This window comes from Microtus ochrogaster (genome assembly GCF_000317375.1).
Source record: "Microtus ochrogaster isolate Prairie Vole_2 chromosome 14 unlocalized genomic scaffold, MicOch1.0 chr14_random_3, whole genome shotgun sequence".
Classification (NCBI taxonomy): Eukaryota; Metazoa; Chordata; class Mammalia; order Rodentia; family Cricetidae; genus Microtus; species Microtus ochrogaster.
In genome coordinates this window covers 11,349,475-11,366,316 of record NW_004949098.1, presented here as the reverse complement: position 1 = coordinate 11,366,316, position 16,842 = coordinate 11,349,475, and the positions used below count along the sequence as shown (strand labels likewise).

At 45.1% G+C, this 16,842-nt stretch overlaps 2 protein-coding genes across 2 annotated transcripts in view; both read left to right on the top strand.

Annotated features, from left to right (window-relative positions):
• LOC101988855 (coiled-coil domain-containing protein 43-like) overlaps positions 1-8,312 on the top strand; it is a 57,949-nt gene extending 49,637 nt beyond the window's left edge. Inside the window, exon 4 of the mRNA XM_026787971.1 lies at positions 8,197-8,312. Coding sequence (XP_026643772.1) covers positions 8,197-8,312 — 116 coding nt within the window. The remainder of the gene's footprint in view (positions 1-8,196) is intronic.
• A 102-nt stretch (positions 8,313-8,414) lies between these two features.
• The window catches only part of LOC101988580 (all-trans-retinol 13,14-reductase-like), a 10,195-nt gene continuing 1,767 nt past the window's right edge, over positions 8,415-16,842 (top strand). The window contains exons 1-6 of the mRNA XM_026787970.1: positions 8,415-8,660; positions 10,986-11,168; positions 11,502-11,743; positions 12,889-13,090; positions 13,884-14,081; positions 15,980-16,106. Of these exons, the coding sequence (XP_026643771.1) occupies positions 8,477-8,660; positions 10,986-11,168; positions 11,502-11,743; positions 12,889-13,090; positions 13,884-14,081; positions 15,980-16,106 (1,136 nt within the window). The 5' untranslated portion in view covers positions 8,415-8,476. The remainder of the gene's footprint in view (positions 8,661-10,985; positions 11,169-11,501; positions 11,744-12,888; positions 13,091-13,883; positions 14,082-15,979; positions 16,107-16,842) is intronic.

Genomic DNA, 16,842 nt, shown 5'->3' with positions numbered 1-16,842 from the left:
GAAGTGGCTTCTGTAATCCATAGCAGAAAACAAACTATTAGCATCTATGACAAGCAGGTTCCCATTACGAAACTGCCCTTCAGCAACTGAGCAGAAAGCGATCTGAGAATAGTCTACGGGAGCACTGCTTGAGACTCCGTGTGCTTCCATAGGCGAGCCCAGCCCTGGTGTGGACGCCTCAGCTGGGCCAGCACCATCCACACAGTCTAGAAAAACATGCTTCAAGTGGTCTACCTATAGAAGACAACCTCAAATGACTTTCTGTGTGGGAGCCATCTCCTTCCAGTGCAGCTTTTCAAGTGAGAGAAATCCCGCTGTGTCTGCCAGCACAGGGAACACTGTCAGCAGTCCAAAGGGAGAGGCTCTGTGGACCCTGGGAATATGTCATGTGTCTGTCTTCTTGCTGTCCATCTTGGTTCCTGAAAATCTATCTTAAGTCCTGCCTTCGAGAACAAGAGTCAACAGGTGTACGGTCTCAGCAACTCTTGACCTGGAAGAGCTGTATGAGCCTCAGGTGCAGATACACCTCCAACAGGAAATTTGACCCCCAAATCCCTGGTGGGGTAATGGGGGTGGAGGTGGAGGGTATTACCCATACTAGGCAGATAGGACACCATTGGCTGATTCTCAGGGCTTAATTTTCTTGCGGAGATCACAGTGACGTCAGAACAAGTCATGCTGGAGATCAAGATGAGGCAGACAGAAGGAGCTATCAGTGTGCAGTGGGAAGAGCCGATCCACTGGGGAAGCTAGGAAGGAATATAAGCCTGTGAGCTGAGTCCTTCAAAACACAAGCACCTGAGTGAGCCGAAAGGAGGGGAAAACTAACCAAGAGCACCAGGAGAAGCTGGAATACAGAGGACATGATGAAGGCAGAGGCAGCAGGGAGTGTGGCCTGAATGATGAAGCCAAGGAATCTAGTCGACAATACAACTCCAGACAGAAGCTTCAGACCAGGGCACACATTCTGGAAAGATCCATGTTCCCAATCCTGGTATTAGAAAATGTCAGGAGAACCAGTTCAGGTGATTCCTGAAAATTAATGGAGAGTATACTCAGGTTTTTTGAAAGGGGGGTGGGAGGATCTGTGACAAGAAAAATGTTCTAGTTAGCAGTGTGGAGTTTTCAGATGATTTAAGAAACTGAAGGACAGATAGAGGAGCTTGACAGGTACCAGGGAGAAATTCTGGCTGGGTGACAAGGAGGCAATGTGGCTCAGTTACTTAATACATAGCAGAAGTGGCACCGTGGGAAGCTTCCTTAATGCCAGTCTGTCTGACTGATACTTTCTAGACTTACAATTGATGAGGGAGGGCCCAGCCACTGTGGGCAGGATGTCCAGGGAGGTCTTGGGATGTATAAGAAAGCAGACTGAAGGCTGAATGCGATCCCAAGGAGAAAGTTAGTAAGCATTAGAGTTCCTCTAAGGCTGTGTGTCAGTTCCTGCCTCCAGGTTCCTTCCCTGACTTTGCTCAGGGATGGGCTGCCAGCTCTAAGATGAACTAAACTCCTTCCTCTCCAAGTTCCTTTTGCTCATGGTGTTTATTTCAGCAATAAAAAAAAAATACACAAAGAGGAGATTCTATTAATTATTAAGGTTACAAAATAGAGTTACAGAAAGTTAAATCCTAAAAGGTACAAATTAGGAAAGATCTATTTCAGACTCTTAATGACATCCAACGTTTGTTAGGAGACATTTCCCAGCTCAGGGCCACTATTGGGATAAAACCTGATGAACTAATTCATTTAAACAAAACCTTAGATGGTGACAAGGACTGAAATAATCCCAGCTGAAGCTGAGAGAGTATTGTCTTTGATTGAAGAGAAATTACAGAAGACATACATGGATCATGTGGATCCAAATTTTAACTGCATTCTGGTCATATTACCCTCCAAACATTCCCCTACAGGAATTTTAAAGCAGATGGAAGATATTATCTTAGAATGGATCTTTTTACTGCAGAAACCTAGTAAAAAAATTAAAATTTATGTGGAAAAAGATTCAAGTTACTTTTAAAAGAAAAATTGAGACTTCATCAAGTAGGACACAACAGAAATCATAGTATCTTTTAAAAATGACAAAATTAACAAATTATGGGAAGAAAGGGAACCTTGGCAAAGATCTTGTAGTAATTTCTTGGGAGAGATTGACAACAATTATCTCAAAAGCAAGAGAATTCAACTTATAAAGAGAACTAATTAGATCCTTTTCCACATTGTACGGGACACACCAATAACTGGAGCCCCTACATTCTATACTGATGCAAATAAATCAGTAAAGGCAGGTTACAAATCAGAATACTTAAGTGAAAAAAAGCCCTATGATTCTGTCCGAAAGTCAGGATTATATGCTATCTTCATGGTTCTAAGGGATTTTAAAGAACCTCTCAACATAGTTACTGATTCGCAATATGCAGAAAGAGTTGTCTAACATATTGAAACCTCTGAATTTATACCAGATGATACAGAATTGACTTCATTGTTTATTCAGGTACAAGATGTAATCAGGAATAGGCATCATCCTATATACATAACACACGTCCAATCCTGTATGAGTCTGCCAGGTTCTCTATCACAAGGTAATGAAGAAATTGATCAATTATCGATTGGAAATGTGCTTAAGGGCTCAGAATCTCATAAACATCATGAGAATAGCAAAGGTTTAGAAAAGGACTTTTCTGAGTCAGGCGGTGGTGGCGCATGCCTTTAATCCCAGCACTCGGGAGGCAGAGGCAGGCGGATCTCTGTGAGTTCGAGACCAGCCTGGTCTACAAGAGCTAGTTCCAGGACAGGCTCCAAAGCCACAGAGAAACCCTGTCTTGAAAAACCAAAAAAAAAAAAAAAAAAAAAGGACTTTTCTATTACATGTCAACAAGCCAAGGAGCTATAAGGAAATGTCCTACTTGTTCCTTATACAACGAAACACCACTATCTGCAGGAAGCTACCCAAAGGGCACTCAAAGGAATGAAATCTGGCAGATGGAGGTGTTCCATTTTGTAGAATGTATACCACGTCTTTGATACCTAGTCAGGTTTTCAATGGGTAACTGTTTTGTGTTCAGAAAAGATTGATTTGGTAATCACACATTTGCTAGAAGTTATGGCCATCATAAATATATCTGGATAAATAAAGACAATGTTCCAGCATATGTCTCTAAGAAAATGAAACAGTTTTTTGCTTATTATAATACAAAGCATACTACACAATCCTTTAAGACAGGTAGTTATAGAAAGATCAAACAGAGCTCTAAAGGATATGTTAAATAAAAAACAGAAAGTGATGACAAATACCCCCAGGTTACATAATGCTTTATTAACTTTGAATTTTCTAAATGCTAATGAGAAAGGAACAACAGCTGTGGAGAAACAACTGTGGAATTAAATCAGCCGATACACTTTAATGATGTATTGACCTCTGAATAGAAACCAGGAGATGTGTTAGGTTTGCTTTTGTTTCCACAGGAGAAGAAAAGCTATAGATACCATCAAAATTGATAAAGATTCCATTTAAACAAGATACACCTCTTAATGAGAAGAGATGCTAGTTCATCAAACATCATGACCTTTTAATCTGAACTAACCTATAATACTAACAAATGCTTTTCATTTCATCAGATTTAAAGCGCCAAAAGAGAATCTCCAAAAAATTCTGGTTGGGGAAGGGTTTTGTTTGTCTTTTCAGGAAATAAGGGTATCCAGCTAAGGAATCTGAAGACCACTGGGCAAATGAGACATCTGAAGAAAAAGGACAAATCATTCAGAAAAAAATGTCTTAATAAAAAGAGTAAATTGGCCTATTGGAATATCACATTTTCAATAGGATAAAATTTCATAAATCTTACCAGATGTTTGTTTCTGCTGTTCTCTACAGATATATAATTCAAATAGTTTTTTGTAGTCACAGTCTAATTAAAAATTAAAACTGGATTTGGAGTTGGAGTGTGGATCTCTCCTTCTCTAAACCCAGCATGCTTATTAAAATGAAATTCAAAATCTTTGTCTCATGTCAGAAGAGCCACCTGATATGGGACAGAAGAAAAACAAAACTTTAAGGATTATTTTATTGCTATTAATCTCATAATCCTTTGATTTTATATTGACCCTTTGACATCTTTTCTTAATGTATAATATATTATATTTATTATATATTTTATATATATTATACTGATTATATATATATTAAACATTTTGTCATGATGTTAATGGTCATATAGAGTACTGAGCAATTATAGAAAATGGTTTTATTTACCTTCCTGTACATGATTTGGGGTTTGAGTATCTATCAGTTTTCTTTACTGAACCATGAACACGCCTTAACAGTGACCTTTGAAATCTCCACAAGGAGGGTGGGGCCCCACAATGATGACTCCTCCAGGACTATGATAATACCACTAAGTTAAAAAACACCATTAAGGATAGGTTTTGGACTACAAAGTGTGCAGAATAATTTTGAGGTGGCTAGCTGAGATGATCCAGGCTAACAGACTACTCTTTGGGTTTTTTTGTTTTGTTTTGTTTGCTCGTTTGTTTGTTTGTTTGTTTTTTGGTTTTTCGAGACAGGGTTTCTCTGTGGCTTTGGAGCCTGTCCTGGGATCTAGCTCTGTAGACCAGGTTGGTCTCGAACTCACAGAGATCCGCCTGCCTCTGCCTCCCGAGTGCTGGGATTAAAGGCGTGCGCCACCATCGCCCGGCCTGCTCGTTTGTTTTTATTTTTTCAAGACAGGGTTTCTCTGTGTATCTTTGGCTGTCCTGGAACTACCTCTTGTAAATCAGGCTAGCCTTGAACTCACAGAGATCAGCCAGCCCCTGCCTCCCAAGTACAGGGATTAAAGGCGTGTGCCACCCCCCCCCCTCGTCCAATAGACTACTCAAGCCAGGACTTGAGACAAGCTCTGCATTGTCCCATCACATATAGAGTGGGCAAAAAAAAAAAAATATGACACAGCTACCTCTCCCAGGACTTGACAATTAAGCCAAATTTTTCTTTTCGGGATACCCTAAAGATACCATAGCCCCCAGACATCAGGAAGTAAATTTAAGAATATGATGTCCACATTCCCAAGAGGTGGGGTGGGTGGTGCTTGGTTGTTCAAGGAATTATGGATATTTTTCATTATTTAGGGCATTAGTTACAAGTTACTGTTGGTGATCAGGAAAAAAGCTAAACAAAGGAAATTAGATTCAAGTTCTTGTTTTTAAAAGAAAAAAGGGAAATATAGATATGATAGGATAAAAAGGTAGATTATCGAATCTACTTTTAAAAATCAATTACTAGTTTTAAATGATCTACATTGAATTGGACTTTTGTATATTGTATACAAATTTTGTATAGTGAGATGAATTTTGTTAAAACATGCTGCACATATATTTCTACTCTTGTTCAAGGTATTGTACCTATATAACTCATTTAACAACATAATGCAAATTTCTAGTCCTTGAAAATTATTATTACCAAGTGTTTAGGATAATAAGAAAATGCAGGTTAGTAGTTAATCACCTAGTATAATCAAACCTGTAGTCACATTGGGTATGTTTTCAAGATCAAACAAAGATATATATTATATAGGCAGGTCATCTTCAAAGACTTCTGAGATAAACAGAATATGGCATTTAAGATGTTTTAACAACCTAGGTTCCTTTTTTTTCTTTTTTTGACAATGAGATATGTTTACTCCAGGCAGCACCAATCTACTTCAGAGAAGATAATGGGCACCAAAGAAACTTCACAGGGAGTTTACTTTCTTTACTCCAGGCAGCACCAATCTACTTCAGAGAAGATGATGGGCATCAAAGAAACTTCACAAGGAGTTTACTTTCTTTGTGGCAAAAGTAAGCCACTGGTCAAGAAAATACTCTTACTTCAACAGCTGACAGCATGCTGTCCTAATTGGACAAGCAGGACACAAAAGAAAGTGACTGCCAAACATTGCAGAGGAACTTTGGGTGATGGTCCAGGAAGCCAGCTGTTTCTGTCATCACTCACGTTTTTGGAAGTCACTTGCTTGCTCTTCCTGCTTACTCAGTTAATGTTATTTCCTTCTTGGGTCTTTGAGGGAGTTATAGGCTAGATAGTTATAGTTATAGTTTTCCTTGTTTACCAGATACAGAGCACGTTATAATAAAAAGTAAATTAGGTATAAGACTTTGGACTCACTAAGGTAGGGTAGATATGGAGTATTTGTTCAGAATTTGTCAAATGCAAATGGACTAGACATTGTTGATATACTTATTGCCTATATATTGCATAGTTATTGTAATTACTGTATATAGTTTTTATATTAGTTATAGCCTTCTTTTTTATTTAAGAGAAAAGGGGGAAATACATAAATAAAATACATATTTTACTTATATTTTAATAAATAAAGTTTGCCTAAAGATGAGAAGGGCAAAGCTAAGCCATTAGAGGTCAGGCAGTGGTGGCACATCACTTTAATCCCAGGATTGGAAGACAGAGGCAAACGGATCACTGTGAATTCAAGGGCACCCTAGGCTACACAAGATTAATGCAAAAACAAATCCAGGTAGTGGTGGCTCACACCTTTAATCCCAATACTAACTAGGGAGTCACATGCCTTTAATCCCAATACTAACTAGGGAGTCACACACCTTTAATCCTAGCACTAGAGGGAATATAAAATGGGAGGACAGAGAGGCTTAGGCTGCTTTGTCTGCTTAGTGTGCAGTTGCCCAGTCTTGGTAGAGGTAAGACTTCTCTAATGATTTGGTTGCTTTGCTTTTCTGGTTTTCAGGTTGAACCCCAATATCTGTCTCTGGGTTTTATTATTCATGCTGCAATAGGGGATGAAGATGTAATGACTACCGGTTGATGGGCCTAGTTCCGGGTTCTGTCAGGGACCCAGCTTCAAAGGCACAAGGCACAGAGAGACAGCACAGGGCGATGGCAGTCCTCCTCGGGCCTCTCTGTTTCCATATGGCAGGCATGCTCACACCCACACCAAGGAGTCGGGGGAAAGGCCGGGGTTGTACCATAGCGGCAGGACACTAGATTCTACCCTTAATACCAAGGGAAGAAAAACGTGGCTGGAGGGTTCTCACACAACCGACAGTCATACTTCACAGGCTCGGAGGACTAAGGCGGGAGACAGGCATCTCCACAGAGTCAGCTCTCGACTGGAGGAATCTGATCTACCTTGCTCAGAGTCTGGCTGCCAGTAACAAACTGGGATCATTGACAGCTTTTGGGCTGTGATCTAGGAATGATGTGGTAGTCCCTGACCTGCAGCATCCCCTGAAACTAGCTTTCTCAACCTGGAACCTCAGCAGCCACCTCTTTTCCTCTCCTCCCTTCTTAGCACAGGATCACACACACACACACACACACACACACACACACACACACACACACACCAGCTAACCTGGCAGGGGCACAGGGAGGTTTGCTGGGCAGGCTCAGGAAGGTTTTCCTCTCACTGTGTGGGAAGCAAACCAAGCATCACAGAGGCACGCCCTGCTTTCAGTGGTCCACTGGAGCGCTGCTGGGGCCAGTGAAAGGGACAAAACCCTCAGTTATGAAGTCCCCCCCCCCATGGCTGCTGTTTGAGGAAATGGGCTTCCTATAAAAACAGTCTCAAATCAAGTACTTATCTCGGACCTACTTTTCTCAAAGGGCAACGTTAAGAGGGTAGGATAGCTACACTGTCCTTTGGAGCTAACTTAAAGAGGTCATTTAGAAGCTGGTTTATCCTTAAATGCAAATGGACACAGGGACATGATGATCCCTGATGGTCTTTCTTAAGTCTTGTTCCTAGGTGGCTCTGTACTTAAAGGCCCCTTTCAGAGTAGTTGTGATTAGGGGATCCAGCTAGGGGCAACTTCAGGGACCAGTTTTCAGCAGTGAGTTACAGACCAGGAGAGCACTTGCCCAGTTTCTCAACTGGGCTCTCAACTCATCAAGTAACCCAGACCGGTGGAGGCTGTGTGGGGACAAAAACTTTCTCACTGCTTGTAAGGGAAAGAGGAGGAAAGCAATGAATTGCCTCCGAGGTTTCAGCGAATCCATTGCAGAACTGGCACCAAAACCCAGGTCTTCTCTGCCTCCCAACGCGATCGCCCTCAGACCTGCAACTTTCAGCCTTGTGTGGCCCCACGGTGAACATTTCCATCCCACATTGTCCCCCTAACCCCAATCTCCGTCCTCCCACCCCTGGCTTACCTAACGCGTACCCAACGTTCCAGTAAGGGTCCCACAGCCCCTGCGGAGCCTTATCGTGCAGTCCTTCAGCAGCGCCTGTCCCCTGCTAGAACTACATTTCCCAGGAGGAAATGCAAATCCCACACCGCACACGTCGTAGAAAGAGCCAGGAAGACAAGCTTCATCAGCTTTGCGCATTGGTCAAAGTTCTTCAATCATGCTTTGCTAGTTGTTCCTTTAAAGACAAACTATTGGGGCGGAGCTTCAGCCATAAAAGTAGAGCTCAGACGGAAAGGACTCTTTCTTCCCTGCCCTGGCAGCAATATGTGGCTCACTGTGCTGCTGCTGGCAGTGCTGCTGCTGGCCTTGATGATGCTGGAGGGTCTCCGCAGGATTTACCTTGGTCTCTTTGGCGGAAACTCCCCGAACCCCTTCTCCGAGGACGTCAAGCGGCCACCTGAACCCCTGGTGACCGACAAGGAGGCCAGGAAGAAGGTTCTCAAACAAGGTCAGCAGGAGGGACTGTGGGTTTCAGGACTGCTCTCAGGTTGTCTCATGCAGGCACGGACCTGTCTGCCCATTAGAAAAGAGCTGGGCAGCCTGGCGATGCTGGCACACGCCTTTAATCCCAGCACTAGGGAGGCAGAAACAAGCGGATCTCTGTGAGTTTGAGGCCAGCCAGCCTGGTCTACAAGAGCTAGTTCCAGGACAGGCTCCAAAACCACAGAGAAACCCTGTCACCCCCCCCCCCCAAATTGCTGGGAAAACTCACTTGCACGAGAGAACTCACGTCTTAGTATTCTTTGCTCCTGGGTGCGGGCACGACTCTTGGCACATTGGCTAGACCCAGCCCTTCCAACTGGAATCTGTTCAGGTAACAGGTCACAATGAATAAGAGGCCTTTCACCTACTTGGTTCTAGAACCAACTTTTCCCTATGCTCCAGTGCAAGCTGCAGTGTATGGGGAGCAGTAAAGAATATTTTCCCAACAAGTGGTTTGATAGGCAAAGTGTAGTCCCAGTTCATAGAATTAAAGCTTTATAAACTTTCAGAGTTTCACTACTGCTTCGGGATAAGAACACCACTCACTCCTCACCAACCCAACATCTGTAAAACACGAGTAGAGTTGCTCAAAAGGGTTTTAGTCTTTGTGGTTTTGAAACAAGTCTCACTTTTGGATCAGAACTGGCTTCAAACTCACCATGAAGCCCAGGCTCAAACTCGGAGCAGCCCTTCTGCTTTTGCCTTCGGGAATATGGGATTACAAGCAGGGACCAACATGCCCGGCCTTCAAGATACTAAAAAAGTGTTGGAGCTGGGCATAGTGGTGCAAACTAGCCATTCCGGGCTGGAATACACAGAGAGACACTGTCTAAACAAACACCATATAACCAAAACTCTCAAATGTAAAACCTTCAAAAAACAAACAAGGATCTCTTGTTTGACCTCCAGGGGACTCTTGCTTGTAAACTTTAGCCTAGGCTACCTCAATCCACTACTTACTGGGGACTGACGATGTATTCCTAATCCTTGAGTGTCTACTTCCTAAGGTGTACTAATCCAGGTATTTTATTATTGTTATTATTTGTAGATTAGGAGAGGGGCAAAGATCTCATACTTGTAGCCTAGGCTATCTTAGAACTTGCTATATGGGCCAACTGTAAATTAAATTCCCACTGATTCTACTGCCTTAAGAAAGAGATTACAGATGGTGGGATTACAGATGTGAGCAACCAGGGCCTGAGCGGCAATAATTATTTTTTTTCAGTCAGTGTCTCTCTCTGTAGTCCTGTCTATACTGGAACTTTCTATATAAACCAGGCTGGCACTAAACTCACTGACAGTCTTCTGCCTCTACCTCCTGAGTGACAGAACTGAAGCTGTGCGCCCCTGCATCTGCCCTGGGCAGGGATTTTTAATGAACAGATGTCTGGACCTAGTGGCACATTCCTGTAACCCCATGTAGGGAGGAAAGGCAGGTGGATCTCTACACAGGGAGTTCAGGCCCTATAGGGCTGCACAGTGAAGCCCTGTCTCCAGAAAACCCACATCAATGAATCCCAGAAAGGAAAGAATGAAAGGGGAAATGAAGGAAGAGAGCAGGAGAAACAACAAACTCAGGTCTTGTGTTGGAAGAGCTTTCTAGGTTGGTTCTGTCAGGTGACTTCCACACCAGTGGTCTGTGTGAGATTGGTGCTGTGACTCTCAGAGTAACAGCTCTGAGCAGCCCTGCCTGCCCCAGCTCCATTGGCATTCACAGACCTGCCTCTTCCAAAGAAGCCCAGTTCCCAGAGCCCCCAGCACAGGCTCCTCCCTCCCCGTGTTCTTTTCTTTCCGTGTTCGCATTCACAGAAATGTCTGCACTTAGATAACAATGCCTGTGCTCTTGCCCTCTTTCTGGTAGTCAGCTGCTTCCTACTTTCTTTGAAAGGTATGAAAATGCCAGGTACATAGGAGGGGTTAAGATCCATCGCATCACTGATTAATCTTACTGCCTGGATTGAGTATTCTCTGGAAAAATGTTTCGAGCCATTTTAATCAAGAGTTCTCTGCTAAAGTGCCCTAGACAGGGGTCGTCTCTCTTTCTGTCCCGTTTTAACACTGGGTCTAATGAGCCTAGGCTGTCCTGCAGGTCATCTGTATAACTGAAGATGACCCTGAACTCCTAACCCACCTTCCAAGTGCTTGAATCCCAGTAGTGCGCCAGCGTGCCCAGTTTGCCTTAGAGGGTTCTCCATACTATAAGCTGGATACCTCCCTCCTGGCTTCTCTGCCTTCTCTGCCTCCCTGCTCTTGTCTGAGAAGCACACCCTCTGTCTCCTCCCTTCTCCAGCATTCTCAGCCAGCCGAGTACCAGAGAAGCTGGATGCCGTGGTGATTGGCAGTGGCATTGGGGGGCTGGCCTCAGCTGCGATTCTGGCTAAAGCTGGCAAAAGAGTCCTTGTCCTGGAACAGCATACCAAGGCAGGGGGCTGCTGTCATACCTTCAGAGAAAATGGTCTTGAATTTGACACTGGTAAGGCTTGTGCGGAAAAGGGTTGGAAACTTGGATCTGTCTTTGGGAGGCTAGGAACGGGTTCTATGGCATGATATTGCGTATGCACAATGGGATAATTTGGAGTTTTGTATGTAACTTGTATGTTTTGAGGTCCCAGCTTCTTTCTGGGCATCTCCATTTCTGTCTGGCTTGGCAAGGATTGGGTGGTATATGTTCTAGTAGATTTTTATAGAACGGGTGGGCAGCCCTCTCTGGGCATGAACTTGGCCAGGCAGGGAAACCTCTTCCTTACTTGGCACATTTCCAGGGAACAATTTTATTCTCTCTGTACCTCATTTTGTTTCCCAACAGGAATCCATTATGTTGGACGCATGCGGGAGGGCAACATTGGCCGTTTTATCTTGGACCAGATCACTGAAGGGCAGCTAGACTGGGCTCCCATGGCCTCTCCTTATGACCTGATGATACTAGAAGGGCCCGGTGGCCGAAAGGAGTTCCCCATGTACAGTGGGAGGAAACAGTACATCCAGGGCCTTAAGGAGAAGTTCCCCAAGGAAGAAGCTGTCATTGACAAGTACATGGAGCTAGTTAAGGTAGCATGAACCCCACTCAGCATCCACAGTTCATCCCAACAAGACTGACTGTTTCATTGGTGAAGGACCTGGTTGGGAGGAACTGAGGTGGGAGGCAGGCAGGAAGGACTGGTCATGTCTGTCCTGAATGCAGTGTACACTTGTATATGCCTGTGCCCTGCCTGGCTCTTCAGCTGCCGCCCTCACTCCGGCCTCTAGATGGCACCCCTGGGGAGTCAGGCTTTGAGGAAGTCAGATGTCCTCTGAGAGGAGCCAGACTCTTGGTTAGTTTGTGATTTTTGAGATAGAGTCCCACAGTGTAGCACTGGCTGGCCTGGAACTCACAGAGATCCACCTGCCTCTGCTGGGTGTATGCCATCACACCTGGCTTCTGGACCGGAATATTTGGAAGGAATTTGAGGGCTGAGGATTGTGGCTCATGCTTATTAGCATGTAGGACACTCTGACTTACTTCTGAGCACCCCATAAACTGAGCATAGTGGTCTACCATATAATGCTAGCACTCAGAGAGAGGAGCAGGAGGATTAATTGGTCATGGTCACTGGGATATATTGGATTCTCTCTATATATATATCTAAAAATAATATTTTAAGCAGGAAATGGAAAAACAAATATATTTTCATTTGAGTAGGAAGAAGGAGAAAAATCTGGGGCCATGTTGTTGTCGTTGTTATTGTTGTTGTGTTGCGATGAGGAAGACAGTCTTGCTATACAGTCCTGGCTTCGGTGTATAGCTCTGGTTGCCCTTGAACTCATAGCAATTCTCCTGCCTTAGCATCTCAACTGTTGGGATCACATGCCTAAGCCACCATGCCCGTCAGCTTATATTTTTTTAAAAGATTTTTATTTATTTATTATGCAGTTTTCTGCCTGCATGTATGCCCACACACCAGAAGAAGGCACCAGATCTCATTACAGATGGTTGTGTGCCACCATGTGGTTGCTGGGAATTGAACTAAGGACCTATGGAAGAGCAGCCAGTGCTCTTAACCTCTGAGCCATCTCTCCAACCCCCAGCTTAAATTGTTTTTAAGTTCAAAACTTCAGACATGAGTAAGCATTGCCGGGCCTGCAGTCAGTGCCGGCTATAGGAGAGGAGTCAGCCTACATGGGCTCCAGAGATCACCCTACTCTTTCTCCCCCAGGTGGTGGCCCGTGGAGCCCCTCATGCCATCCTACTGAAGTTCCTCCCGTTGCCCTTGACTCAGCTCCTCAACAAGTTCGGGCTGCTGACTCGTTTCTCTCCCTTCTGCCGAGCATCTACCCAGAGCCTGGCCGAGGTCCTGCAGCAGCTTGGGGCTTCCCCTGAGCTCCAGGCCGTTCTCAGCTACATCTTCCCCACTTACGGTGGGTGCTACTGGCCCAGGCTCTTCTCAGCTGCTCTCCCAACTTTTGGTCTTTCTTCCCCATCTACCTAGCTGTCAAGCCAGAATAGACCCAGGCCTGCTGGAGTTTGTGGATAAGGACTAAGAAGTCTGCCCCCTGCTGGAATCTGGTAGAAATTCTTTTTTATCTACTTTCTGAAAGATTTTCTTCTCCATTTTATCTTTTCTTCTTCTCTCCTTTTTTCTTTTCTCTTCCTTTTTGGAAGCAGGGTCTTCCAGGCAAGCTTTGAATTCTTATAGTGAAGGGTCCCTTAAATCCTGATCCTTCTGCCTCCACCTCCCAGTGCTAGGATTAGAGCTCTGTGCCACTAAGCCTGGGTTCGTGGTGCTGGAGAGCACACCCAGGCCTTCCTGCATGCTAGGAAAGCACCCTGCTAATTGAGCTACAACCCCAGTGCATTTTCTCCTCCACATCGCTCACCCCTGAGACAGGTTCTGACTTTGTTCAGGCTGGTCTGGAACTCTCTGTAGGCTAGTCTGGCTTTGATTCAGTGATCTTTCCATTTCAGCTTTGAGGTTGAGACTGTCACACTGCTCAAGGGCAAGTTATCTCTTTAGCCATCAGTGTCAGTGACTTCCTTGGTGTCAGCAGGATAGTGTTTTCAGGGAGTGTATTTATATCCCACTAAGCTCAAAAGGAGCATGGGATCCTGGGATGGACTCACATAACCCTTCACAAGTAGCCCGGCTTCTTCCAGAATGGTGCCAAGTGACCACTCTTGCCTGCTCATCTTGTCTCTCCTTTCATTCTGTAGGCGTAACCCCCAGCCACACCACCTTTTCAATGCATGCTCTGCTGGTTGACCACTACATACAAGGAGCATATTACCCCCGAGGAGGATCCAGTGAGATTGCCTTCCATACCATCCCATTGATTCAGCGTGCCGGGGGTGCTGTCCTCACCAATGCTCCCGTACAGGGTGTGCTGCTGGACTCTGCTGGGAGAGCCTGTGGTAAGACCTTTAATAGTCTGGCGGTGATGGCACACACCTTTAATCCCAGCACTCGGGAGGCAGAGGCACGTGGATCTCTTTGAGTTACAGGCATGCTTGAGCTACAGAGAAACACTGTCTTGGAGGGAAAAAAAAGAAAGATAGACCTGCACTGAGCTGAGGGGTCGCTGGGCTGGGGTGGACCTGATATGTCTTTATAGCTGAACCAGCCTGTCCATTCAGGGTAAGAGCCTGGGGTCTGGGCTGGTGAGACAGCTCAGTGGATAAATATTCCAGCCACTACGCCTGATGACCTCAGTTTGACATGTTGGAAGGAGAGAATTGTCCCTGTAAGTTGTCCTCTGAGCTCCACTTGTGGGCTGCAGCACCCTGACCACCACACAGAACAAAGGAAGAAAATCAGTTGTTACAACAGGTCAGGATTGTCATGAGGGTTTTGTGAGAGTGGCCAGAGATGAGGTTGGACACATTGGCTATAGCGGACCACAGAAACTCTTGTGATTCATGAAGCTGAGTGATGGGAGCACTGAGGACGTAGAACTTGGCAGCAGTGAGGGAGGCCCGGGACTTCAGAGAACCAGTGTTCTTGAGATGGGAGCACTTGGCTAAAGATAAGCAAGACCTTATTTGTGGGTGAGAAGAGCTAGAGACGGCCACCACAGAAGCATTTGAGGCTAGGGAGTAGTGTGTGTGTTGGGGTTTGCTTTGATTAGAGGAGCACTAGGAGTCATCTGGTTAACGTGGCTACAGACAGAATTAATCTCTTGAGAGAAGGTCTTATGTGATCCACACTTAGCGTCAAATTTACTGGATACCTGAGGGTCTCCTTTGAACTCCTGGTTGTCCTGCTTCTACCCCCTAAATGCTAGGATTACAGGCATATGTCACCATGCCATAGCTATAGCTTCAGCTCTGAGAGAAATGTATGTCATGTTTTCCTCGATTTTATTTTATGGAGGTTAGGGGTTCATTGAACCTAGGGGCTCACACACGCTGGACAAGTGCAGTACCACTGAGTGATATCCCAGCCATTAAGTGAGTTATTTTTCTGTTGGCACAGAGGCTGCACTTTAATCTGCTGCTGTTTTAGCCAGCGAATGTGGCTCCACAGTTCTGGTCCACTTCTCTGGCAGCAGCCGACCTCCTCAGTCCACCGCCATGTGGGAATACTGTTCCTGCAGGCACTGGCTATGTCATTGCTGACAAATAAGCTCTTAATTAAATCTCTATCATTCTTCTTTCAATGAGACTCCGGAGTCAAAGGCCAGGGTGAAAACGTGCTAGCTCAGAGAAGCTCACTGACCTTCTTTCAGCTGTGAACTCCAAAAAGAGAACTTCCTTCTGCTCTGCCAAAACAAAATAACCTTCCCTCTTCGTGCGCCTATCATCTTTTTTTTTAAATTTTTTTTTGGATTTTTGAGGCAGGGTTTTTCTGTAGCTTTTTGGTTTCTGTCCTGGAACTAGCTCTTGTAGACCAGGCTGGCCTCTAACTCACAGAGATCCACCTGCCTCTGCCTCCCAAGTGCTGGGATTAAAGGCGTGAGCCACCACCGCCTGACTGTGCCTTCATTTTACAGACACCCATGACTCTGTGATTCCTTTCTCTCACCTAGCTGCTAATTAGACCTCCAGACCCAACATTGATTTGATTTAAATGGTGCAAATGCAAACTTGGGGTTCAGTGTGAATAAATTTCACACACCACTTAAAAGAGATATGGAGAATCAGATTAAAGGGCAGCCTCTGTGCCAGCGAAAAAAATAACTCATTTAAGGGCTGGGATATAACTAAGTAGTATAGCACTTGTCTGACGTGTGTGATCCCCTAGGTTCACTGCACCCCTATCCTTCTTTTCATCAGGAGCTCACAGAAGCTCAGCCATATTCTTGTGTCTACAGGTGTCAGTGTCAAGAAGGGACATGAGCTGGTGAACATCTATTGCCCCGTCGTCATCTCCAATGCAGGAGTGTTCAATACCTACCAGCACTTAGTGCCAGAGAGTGTCCGCTGTCTGCCAGGTAAAAGGCTGGTCCTCTGAACTGGCATTCTACTGTGGAGCTTATAACCCAGCCTGGGTGATGCTCATCCTCTTGTGGGCACCCCTCTGGCTGTCGATCTCCCCTCTGCTACCAGCACCATCACATTTACATTTGGGGAACCCAGGACCGTACAGGTGAAGGACCCTTCACAGAGGCAATGGCAGAGCTCTGAGGACCCTGTTATTATGTCTGTTGTCAATGTGTAGGCTGTGGACTTCAGGCTGAGAATGGAAAGCCTGTACATTTGCCTTCCCCTGCCTGAGAAACTGGGACTCTAATAGAAAAGGACTCTCGAAGGGCAGAAGAGGACTGGGGGTGAAACTCAGCTGATTAGTGTGCTTGCCTAGCAGGCATCAAGCCCTGGGTTTGATCCTCACAAACATGCAAGCAGTAAACCTGCACCAGGAAAGTGGAGGCAGGAAGATGAAAAATTCAGGGTCATCCTTGGCTATGTGAGACCCCGCCTCAACAAACAACAAGGGCCATAGAGATGACCCAAAGGGTAAAACAATAACAACCAAAAAAGTACTTGCTGCTAAGTCTGGTGATCTGAGTTAGATCCCCAAGAAGAAGGAGACAACCATGTTGTCTGCCGACTCCTCCCCGCACATCCGGACACACTTGTCTGTGTGACATACAGTTTCTTAGGGGGACGGCTGAGACAGTCTGATCGTCCAGAGGTGCTGTGAATTAGCAGTGTAGGAGCCGGCACCTATGACCAA